This window comes from Debaryomyces fabryi, assembly GCF_001447935.2.
Source record: "Debaryomyces fabryi strain CBS 789 chromosome Unknown contig00231, whole genome shotgun sequence".
NCBI classification, from domain to species: Eukaryota; Fungi; Ascomycota; class Pichiomycetes; order Serinales; family Debaryomycetaceae; genus Debaryomyces; species Debaryomyces fabryi.
In genome coordinates, this window is record NW_015385657.1 from 1 (window position 1) to 10,828 (window position 10,828).

The 10,828-nt window shown below is 35.1% G+C and overlaps 6 protein-coding genes across 6 annotated transcripts; 5 read left to right on the plus strand and 1 right to left on the minus strand.

The window, feature by feature from the left end:
- Positions 1-1,635: 1,635 nt before the first annotated feature.
- On the plus strand, positions 1,636-3,483 carry AC631_05570 (uncharacterized protein; the record flags this gene model as incomplete). Its single annotated transcript, XM_015614399.1, has 1 exon — positions 1,636-3,483. One exon carries the CDS (start codon positions 1,636-1,638, stop codon positions 3,481-3,483), a length of 1,848 nt encoding a protein of 615 aa, XP_015464768.1.
- Positions 3,484-3,968: 485 nt separating this feature from the next.
- On the plus strand, positions 3,969-4,838 carry AC631_05571 (transcription factor TFIIE subunit; the record flags this gene model as incomplete). The annotated part of the gene is made up of 1 exon (XM_015614400.1): positions 3,969-4,838. One exon carries the CDS (start codon positions 3,969-3,971, stop codon positions 4,836-4,838), a length of 870 nt encoding a protein of 289 aa, XP_015464769.1.
- Positions 4,839-5,287: 449 nt separating this feature from the next.
- Positions 5,288-5,557, plus strand: NTF2 (Ran GTPase-binding protein; the record flags this gene model as incomplete). Its single annotated transcript, XM_015614401.1, has 1 exon — positions 5,288-5,557. One exon carries the CDS (start codon positions 5,288-5,290, stop codon positions 5,555-5,557), a length of 270 nt encoding a protein of 89 aa, XP_015464770.1.
- A 256-nt stretch (positions 5,558-5,813) lies between these two features.
- On the plus strand, positions 5,814-7,775 carry AC631_05573 (uncharacterized protein; the record flags this gene model as incomplete). The annotated part of the gene is made up of 1 exon (XM_015614402.1): positions 5,814-7,775. One exon carries the CDS (start codon positions 5,814-5,816, stop codon positions 7,773-7,775), a length of 1,962 nt encoding a protein of 653 aa, XP_015464771.1.
- Positions 7,776-7,849: 74 nt separating this feature from the next.
- Positions 7,850-8,389, minus strand: AC631_05574 (U2-type spliceosomal complex subunit; the record flags this gene model as incomplete). The annotated part of the gene is made up of 1 exon (XM_015614403.1): positions 7,850-8,389. One exon carries the CDS (start codon positions 8,387-8,389, stop codon positions 7,850-7,852), a length of 540 nt encoding a protein of 179 aa, XP_015464772.1.
- Positions 8,390-8,549: 160 nt separating this feature from the next.
- Positions 8,550-10,286, plus strand: MNN23 (Mnn23p; the record flags this gene model as incomplete). Its single annotated transcript, XM_015614404.1, has 1 exon — positions 8,550-10,286. The coding sequence occupies one exon, from the start codon at positions 8,550-8,552 to the stop codon at positions 10,284-10,286; it is 1,737 nt and encodes a 578-aa protein (XP_015464773.1).
- Positions 10,287-10,828: the final 542 nt, after the last annotated feature.

A 10,828-nucleotide genomic window follows, 5' to 3' on the forward strand; every position in this document is an offset into this window, starting at 1 on the left:
TGATAGCTCGTGGTACACTAGAACAATCGTAAGGCAAACATTGTTATAGTGTAAGGCATTTTGTAAGTATTGTAGTTTCTTAATAGATACTTATTTTCGCAGCCAGATTGTATATTTTCTCAATTTTTCTGACTTCTCAATAAATATCTCATTACATAGTACGATGGGCTGAGCTTAGACGTCCCAGGTGTAGACGAGCTTGACATTTTGAACTTTGGCGTACTCAACTAAAAATTTTGAAAAACCGGGCTATTTTATCGTCCAAATTTGTTTGGAATTGTTATATTAACAAAGCGTGCTTATCACTTACAGCGCTTCCACAACTAGACTCGCAGATTCGTCCTAAAATTGGACCGCAATTATATATGAATGATAAGCTACTAATTGTTCACTTGGATCTCAATTCCCAAAGAACAATAACCAGTAGTTCGTAAATTCTGTTATCCTTATTAAACTATCCACAAATAAACTCAGTTCTGGAAGTATTTCGTTGTCAAGGACTTTGAACTTATAGTGATCTTACCAGTGTGTCAATTAACTGTACCACGTATATTTTTTCCACTCTTTGTGAAAGTGCCACCCGATTATTTTTACAGGGGAAACTCGAACTATTTTAAACTTAAATTAAAATTAAAATTAAAATTTCTGCAGGGTGATTAGTTATTTTATTCCACTAGCTTATAATCCAACTGTAAAGCTTAATGCAGATATATATAGACTTTATATGCACCGTTGTTCTTCACTAGAACCATATACCTTAAATCGACGTATAAAGTTTGGCAATTCTTTCTAATCTGGTGTAAGCCTTCTGGTGCTCAGTTTATTACACCGCATCTTCCCACCCAGCCCTTTAGTCACAAAGAGTCTTACTTCATATACGGAAGGTTGAATAATGGCTTATGTAACTCCATCTCGTATACGAAGCGTAGACTATACTCGCAAATGTGGTTTGTGTAACCTTATTACGTAGACGGCTATACAGCATGATATCCCCTTTGGGAATGATCGCAGAATTTAAGGCGGACTTTCATGTCCCATACGTGGCAATGTGGATCTAGGTTTAGGGGTGCATGGTGTAACTATCTCTTGGGTATGGGGTATCATACACGTGATACCCCACTTTCACTTTTGCTCCAGCGTATATTGACCACCGCATATTACCCCCAGATGACGTTTCGGATGTGCTTGTAGGCAATAGGGATCGTAGTCAATCCAGGCACACGAGAAGCGCAAGTAAAGCTAAACAACTCAAAGACGTGTGACTAGACACGGTTAGGCATGAACATGTCAAGAAAATATAGCCTAGAGATAGATACCGGAATACTCTAAAACAGATGAGTATATGTAGGAAGATGTATAAGAATCTGCCAGTAATATTGTCGTAGTTGGTGGGGCCAAGGGCTGGTGGGTGCCATGTTCATATTTGTCTGAGGTGGCCGAGGCGTCGTGTGGTCTTTTGGAGTGTTTTGGTTCATTATATAAGCCATATGGCACATTAGTGATGATAATCAACTTATGCGGGCTATCTATCGTTTGTGTGCAGGATTTCTAGCAATTAGTATAGCGATAAAATAACTAGATAGCCTTTTTGAAGGAAAGTATGAAGGGAGAGTTCATCTAGGGTTCAATTGATTAATGATTAAGACTGAATCGATTGATTTTCATTCGTATTTACCACCCTATAGATCGTTACTAACCCCTAATGCAAGGTATGACTACAAAACGCATACATTGGTTCCCATTAAGGAATATGATCTTCGGGCACTCAAATCAATGAATTCGGGAGGCAAACCGACTGCCACATCCAAGATTAAGATGAAGTATAAATCTTTACTAAGTGATGTTAGCAAAAGAACTTCAATATTATCATTACGCATAGGGTCAACTACCAATGCAAAACAGACCCCTATCGATGTGAAGAGTTTGCCAGGCGAAGTGTTGGAATATATTTTTGAGTTGGTTGATTCAGAAGAGGCCTACGTAAACTGTATGTTGGTTTGCAAGCAGTTCTACCAGATCGCAAAACCCTTGCTCTATGAGAACTTATCCTTCACCTCGACATATCGTTTTGCACAGTTTATTACTTATCTAAGAGTGAATTCCGAAGTGGGGCAATACATCAAAGCCGTTGATTTGTCGCAAATCAAGCATGGAGAACCAGAAGACTATGAAGATGAAAACAGGGGGTTAGAACAAACACACTCCAATACATCACAAGGTGATAATGACACCTTAGATTCAGGTGCTAAGATTTTAGCTGGCTGGAGAGACTGGAAATACAAAAATAACCCTTTATATTCCATGCAACCGTGCTTGAACTTGACAAAGGTTAACACCAATTCACAGGCCCTGTCTAAATCATCCAAGACAACAAACTCAATAAAAATGTTGAAGCTCTCCAAAACATTTAACTATTTCAAGCCTAAAAAGCGTCAAAAGCTCAATAATTCCCTGAATAAAAATGGGGCACACCCCCCTTTGCAAACTTTGAATCTAGGAAATCGTAGGAATAATTCACATCCCCAAATAAATAAGTTTTTGATGAACTATTCTGCATCAAAGGATCTACCGATTGGCTATATTCTCCATTTGATTTCATTATGTCCAAATATTATATCATTGAACCTAGGGAATTTATCTCTTTCTACCGATTATGAAATTAGTCGATCAATGATGTATAAGTACAGGACCTTCGATCTCATCAACAATTATCCAAAGAATATAGCGGCTACTATTGATGGAATTATGAGCTATGAAAATAGATCAAATGAAGAATCGTTACTTGGATTCAATCAAGAGAAAGAATATTTCACATCTTTATCTATCTTGAACGTAAATGATGCCAAATCGCAACTGTTGCAACAATCGAAGCAAAACATTACATCATCGGCTTCATCTGTTTATTCCGTTGCGTTTTCGAAGCCAATTATTAAGTATAATAGTTTGTTACCTCCATTACCATCAACTCTTCATGACCTTTCATATATGAATAAAGGGGATGGGAAAGTGTATTTGAGTGACTTGAATTTAAAGTCCATTAATAATAATTATTTGAAAAGGTTAAATGAAATTGAAATTCTTCATGCAATTGCTAAAGCACATAGCAGTTCGAATAGCCCATATGGAAGCAACCTTAAGTACCTCAACTTATCATCAATGATTTGGCTCACTAAAACTTCGGCCCAATGGTTCTTAGATCAGATCGTGAATAAATGCGTATGGGAAGAATCATACTTCTCCGATGCTGAAACTGTTAGATCAGGTTCAGATTCAGAGATAGTTGGACGGGACTTAGTAATAGACTTACGTGACTCCGGCATGTATAAGAATCTCGAATGGGCCAAACTAATAGATCTAAATCAAAATGAGGGTCGCAGGTTAATCAAGAGAATTATTAATGATGATTTGCTCAGTCCCTTCGATGAGTTTATGAGAAGCGAAAGACAAAGGAGAGGTAGAATTGGTGAAAATTACCTTACTTGAGATATCTATCCCTCCTTTGTGTTTGCTACACTATAACGTATATCACACTACAACTCTATATGTACATTATATCAGTATTTATTCAATACCATAATCATATGTCCCAGACATCAGGTCATCACTATTTCATGGGTCAGCCTGTCCTAATTTAAAATCAGCGGCAACCTCGAATAGCAATGGTTTTAAAGCTGGATGTTTTCATCTAGAAAATTTAAACATACACCTCATATCTGTTAGCCCATTCACCGGAGTAAATATACGTTAACGCTAAACTTATCGACACAAGTGTTATTTAAAATTTCACATAAAAGAAAACTTTATACTTTTAAAAGATTTTTTGACAATTTTTTTTTATTCCAATAATCTCATAACCGGGTAACGATATTTAATCTCATTCAAAAATGGCATACAAATATATGTACGGTACAAATAATTATAAAGCTATTCCTATAGAATCATATTTTATTTGATTAAAGAGCCGTAATATGTCAGATCTTTCGGCTCAACTATCTGCTTTTAAAAATAAAATCAGAAGCGGGCCTTCTGTCACCGTGGCCAGAAGAGCAGTTACGCCTGCCAAATCAAATGATTTATCCAGCAATACTAGTCCTAGCAATGCCTATAGTAATAGAAACGGAGTTTCTAATGGAAACCCTAATAAAAGATCAGGTAGTGATACGATTACCGAAGCCATTAAAAGGCAAAAGGCATCTACAGGAGGTATGTCGGGATCACATTTATCAACGCAATTACATCTTGCGGTTGAATATATTAAACAGCATGACTTTCCTATTAGCGTTATCAAGTTGCAGAACTATCTTTCGTTTGACATAAGTGGGACATTGCTTCCATTATTGAAGGAGATTGATAGAATAAAATTTAATCCCGAAGATAATACGTTGGAATATGTCTCTTTGCACAATATTAGATCTTCTGATGACTTGTTGAATTTCTTGAGATCCCAGCCTACTTTCAGAGGTATATCTGTTAAGGAATTAAAAGACGGATGGGCGGGATGTCTGCAGGCTATCAATGAATTGGAGGAACAAAGTAAAATTTTGGTGTTAAGAAATAAAAAGGAAAATACTCCCAGACTTGTATGGGCTAACCTTGGAGGCGAAATGGGTTTAATTGACGATGAGTTTTGTGACATGTGGTCTAATGTCAAGTTGCCTGAACCCGATAGTTTGTACCAGGCATTAATAGACCAAGGTTTAAAACCTACTGGGGCTGATCCTCAATTAATCAAGAAAAAACCTCAGCAACAAGAAAAGAAACAAAAGAAAGCAAGAAGAGGTAAGGTGACAAATACTCACATGAAAGGCATATTGAAGGACTATTCAGAATTGGTCTAATAGATTAGTTAAAATATCACCCATATATAATTCTAATATCATTTACTAAACCACGCGTAAATTTGAGTACATCAGAAAGTAGAAAATTCTTGAGGAATTAAAACTAAATAACAAGGTTACTACTTGTTTTACAATACTACAATAGCATATAACGAACAAGATGTCTGGTATGTATTCGGATAAGTCATATAACTAAGTATTTATTTGAACTTTATCATTTAAAATTTACAATAATAGTTTTTAGAATACAGCAATTGAGATCTTAGATCTTGGTTCAATTTACCCATCACATACTTGAATAGAAGTATTATAGGGTATGACTTTGGGCATAACACTAACTGGATCCTTTAGTTGATTTTAACACTGTTGCTACCGAGTTCTGTAACTTTTACTACCAACAATTCGATTCAGATAGAACTCAATTGGGTAATTTATACAGAGAACAATCTATGTTAACCTTTGAAACTTCCCAATTACAAGGCGCTAAAGACATTGTTGAAAAGTTAGTTTCTTTACCTTTTCAAAAGGTTGCACACAGAATTTCCACTTTAGATGCTCAACCTGGTTCGCCAAATGGTGACATTTTAGTTATGGTTACCGGGGAATTGATAATTGATGATGAACAAAACGCTCAGCGTTACTCTCAAGTGTTTCACCTCATTCCTGATGGGAACTCTTACTATGTTTTTAATGACATCTTCAGATTAAACTACTCTTAACTTTGATCCATACTTCCACTAGCTAACATGCAGTTATTGGTGATTGGCTTTGAATATAATAAAGAATAAATACTCAATAAATAATACTTCCTTTGAAATAGCTATTTTTCTAAGTACTTCTGTAGTCAAGATAGAGCATTTGAAATTGTGAAATTGACTGAACTCGCTTGTTTTTATAGCGCACTATTTTCTCTCCTGAAATTGAAGCTAATTTATACCCCAAAGTAATCAATTTTAAATAAGTATGCTGGATTCAATGTTACCTCCATCTATTCCCAGGAGACCAAAAAAGCAATCTCAGGCTGGTTCAACCAATGATCTGGATCTGGAAAGTATTAATAGATTTGAAACTGAACCAAATAACGAACAAATGGCAAGTATAGAGTCGTTGAAGTCTGAAGACCCAAGCGATAAGATTCCAGTGATTCCAAAAAGACCAGAAAGATCAAAGCCCTCATCAAGAAGCCCAAGTTTACCGGTTATTCCTAAAAGACCGCAGAGGTCCGACACATCTGGTGTAGAGGCATTAAGTTCATTGGATTCGTCTGAAGTGGAAAATGAAACAGAAACGAACAAAAGCATAAATGAAGCTTCAATAAATTCAGGGATGCATTCTAATGATGCAATTGATCCATCTAAAAGCTCTGAACTTAATTCTGAGGTTAAAGATATATCTGAATTGGATGACTCTGAGGGAGATAAGACTCCGAGCAATACTAAAACTAAAACTACTATTAAAGAAGATCTTAAGGTTACTGACGATAATTCCATACATAGCTTTGATGATGATTTGAAAACTGTTCTGCAAGAACGAGACGACAATGAATTACCAGACCTTGCGCATGATATAAGTAATGTCCATTCTTCAGGTGAAACTGATAGGGCAAGCAGCCTCACTGAAGATGTTAATCTTGATTTGAACAGAGAAGAATCTTGTGAGAGTGAAAACAAGAAAATTGATGAATTTACTACAGAAAGTAACGAGAAAAAATCTAATGAAGTAGAAAATCAGTCTAACAGCAATGAGGAGTCGGAAAAAAAAGTAGGAAAAGATCAAGAAGTATCTCAAATGTCGAAATTGATCGATGAAAAAACGTCTGATGATAAATATTCGGGTAATATTCCACACATACCAAGAAGACCAAAAAAATCGAAAGCCCCTACTAACGAATCTAATTTTGAGCTATTTGAAGTAAATGCTTCTGAAAATCCGAATTCAATTGATCAAAAGCAAAAGCTGATTGAAATCTCTAGTGACGAAGCTAAATCTGCCTCGTCTATTAATGAAGATTCTCAAAAATCTGAGACTCTTCATCCAGAAAAAATTAATTCCAAGCCCAAAGCCCCTCCAAAGCCCAAGAAGTTGTCATCAAAGATTGCTGCATTTCAACAAATGTTCAATCAGGAAAACGCATTTCCAAAAAACTCCGAATCTAATAAGCAACATTCAAAACAAGACTTAGAGGAAAAAAGTCCAGATAATAAAGATGTTCCATCAAGGTTATCAACTGATAAAATGAAATTTGCTCAAAGTTTACAAGGCATGATGGGTAAAGGGATTGCTATGCCAGGTATGTTCAATCCTAATTTTCAACAGAAGATGGATACTGAAGAGGCTTTGTCATCAAATAAAGAGGTAAAAATCCAGAGTGTAAAAAAAGGTATTACCAGAGGACCAAGAGGTAAAAAGTTACCAAAATCCTTAAAAAATCCCGTCAATGTTGAAGTTCCCTCTAGATTTAGCTCTTTTGTTCTGACAATATGGGAATTAGATTTTCAATCAAGCAATGAAGGGGCTAAAGAGGACATTGTAGTAGATAATAGTACAGAAACAAAGAATTTGGAAAATACACAAGAAATACTGAAATCGAGGGATAGCTCAGAAGGTATTATGGATAGTGATCCTTTATCGAGCTCTATATGTCCAACAAAATCTGAGGAAGAGGTACCTCCTTTGAGGATAGGTCATGATGGTGTCTATCAGGAAATTCAAAAACCTGGAAGAAATGAACATGAACGAAAGAATTTAGAGGATGTATGTAATGTAGAAGATTCTGAAGGTAGTAGTGAAGAGAAAATATCTGAAGAAGTAGAACATGATGAGGCAGTATCGTTTTCAGTCAAATTGAAAGATTTGGATCTGGATAACGACAAGCAACATATACTTGAGAATAAAGACTCGGATCTTATTGAAAGCGAAGAGCACAAGTTATCCTGATAAAACTCACTATGGTACATAGCAATTAAGAACTTTAACCGCTTATATTAGAATGTTTATTTTTAAATACATATTTATCTTCGTATTTTCAATCTTTTTCCCTTCTCATCGCAATCTGTGTACCTACGTTTATAGCTAATACCACTAACCTCTGTGCCATTTTTTGAACTTTCGTATTCATCGTTAAGATTACTAAGTTTGGAATTTTCTTCGTAACTTGTATGTGAAGAGCTGTTCTTATTATGATCTAGTTTTCTGGAAGTCATGGGAGCAGTTAGTAATTTGTCTCTTAGCTCTTTCACTTTCTTCTCTATCTCAGTCTCTTCCTCACTTGCATCTTCTAAGGCATCTCTCAACTCCATGCACTTGACTTCGACATCTCTTTTCAAGTCATGACTTCTTATTTCTTGTTTTGCCTCATCTCGATTATTACTGGTAGATACATGTTTCTCGTATTTAAGCTTACGATCCCTTGACAATTGTCGCCTCTTAAAGTACCCAGATTTATCACTTGCATTATCAGTATGGTCCTGATTAGAGGCGACGTTCTTCTGTATGTGCCCAGTCGTGCCTGAACCCCTTGCTGTTTGTAGACCTATTCCGTTGCTTGACATGCTCAACGCCACTCTAAATCTTTGTCTCAAATCTCAACTTTGTTCTATAAATAAATCCCTTAACATCGCGTAAGGAGAAAAAAAAAACAAGCGTCCATAAAATACGATCGTATTAATTATTGTTATAACTACTTAATTTTTATTATTCTAAAAAAGCCTTATGTTCCCTACCAGGTTACCAAGAGGAAAGCTTAGGCTTTTTGGTGTATTACTCTTAATAGTAGTACTCTTTTTCACTGCTCAACAAGCTTCAAAAGATAAATACAAATCCTTGAGTGAGACTCTTACAAAAGTAGAGAAATATTCACCTTTTAGTTCACAAAAGACTAACGAAGCTCATCAGGGATTTGACGTAAAACCAAAGGTCCAAGATTATAAGGAAAGTCCTGAACATGAATTTTGGGAAAAAATATTCGCTATTTTAAACAAAGGCAAGGCTGATATTCCGCAGGATCAAATGGCCTCAGCTATTCAGTATATTGAAAAATCAAAACAAAAGAAAGGTCAAAACACCAAGGATGTATTACTTTCAAAAGCATATGTTTCTGATGAAGTGATAAAGGAATTCCAGAAGAAGCATAAACTAGTCTTAGATGAATTACCATCAAACTTAGAAGCTACCTACAAACCAAATACGAATGGAGTTGTTTTTGTTGGAGGCGGAAGATTTTCATGGCTATCATATTTGTCACTTTTGGGTTTACGTGCCACAGGATCTGAAGTTCCAGTAGAAGTTATGATGCCGACGTATAGTGATTATGAAAATGAGGTAGAATTTTGTACCGTGATACTTCCTCGATTAAATGCTGCTTGCGTTGTGGTTCCAGATAGTTTAGGATCGTCTGTTATGCTTTCTTGGAATAAAAAGTTTAAATCATACCAATTTAAGTCTTTGGCTTTGATGACTTCCTCATTCCAGAATATTTTATTATTGGATTCTGACAATATTCTTATCCAAAATCCTGATTCGATTTTTGAAAGTGATTTATTCAAAGAATATGGTATGATCATGTGGCCAGACTATTGGAGACGTACAACGTCTCCAATCTTTTATGATGTAGCTGGCGTTAAAATTAACGAAAGAAAGAGAATCAGATCCAGTCGATTTTCATTAAATGTTGATAAGTCTAATACAAACTTGAATGATAATGAAATCAATACAGTCCCTTATCATGACTTAGAGGGTGCTGTACCGGATTTATCTACTGAATCTGGTCAGTTATTTATCAATAAAGCCACCCACGGTAAGACATTGCTTTTATCGCTTTACTATAATATTTACGGCCCCGATCAATTTTATAAATTACTTTCTTTAGGAGCACCAGGTGAAGGTGACAAAGATACATTTGCTACCGCAGCAACAGTCTTGAAACAAAAGTTTTATCAAATAAAGTCTCACATCAAAACTGTCGGATACTTTGAGAACGGAAACTTTCAAGGCGTTGCAATGGGACAAAAGAATCCTCTTAAAGATTATGAACGTTTCAAGGAGAAGTTTTATGCACCTATAATGAAAGAAGAAAATAGGAACAAGCCAGTCAACGAGCAGATAGATATGATTGAAAAATTAATGAAAGATAATCCGCTTGATTCTAATGAAACCCCTGTGTTTGCAATGCATTGCAACTTTCCAAAATTAGATCCATTGGATTTAATAAGTAGAGACAGTATCTATGATAAAGATAAAAATCAATTAAAATATAAGATCTATAATGGGTTTTCATTCAGAAGATCAGACAATAAAAACGAGCCAAAAGTTAATTTTGAATTGCAACAATGGAAGACCATACAAAATGTTATTTGCAATGAAAAGTTATATTTTATACATTTCAGTAAAGTTGATAACAATGAATTGTGCCAATTCATCAATAATCAAGTAAAATGGTTATCCAAGTAGATATATGAACTGAGTCTTAAGGTTCAGTATTTAAGCCAACACAGTTCACAATTACTGTATACATCATAGTTAAATATTTCTTGCAAAGCTAAATCAGATTGACATTTTTATAGTTATGTACACATTAAACGAGTCTTCACCTAAAGATATCATCGCTCAAATTTCGACATATACTTGAACACTGAATGCTATTAAGCTAGTGATGCTTTAACAAAATTGTACTTTAACATGAATGAAGTTTAAGAAACGAAAGAGCAAAACTCGATTATCTCTTTTTTTTATTCATCTCTTTACTCAATCTAGTATTTATTTAGTTTTTTGCAACCTGCTTGCATTTTCTCAACTTAATTGGATTCTTTTTGAAGTAAATCGTCCAATTCCATAGTTGGTAAACTCATTTGTACGTTAGTTTAGTTATCTTGAAGTAATTTCTCTAAGGGGTTCATTTCAATATTCATTTTTAATTAAACAGTTTGTAACTAATGTATTCAGATCTATACAATATAAATTACTTACTCTAAATCTACAATCTGATTTACCTT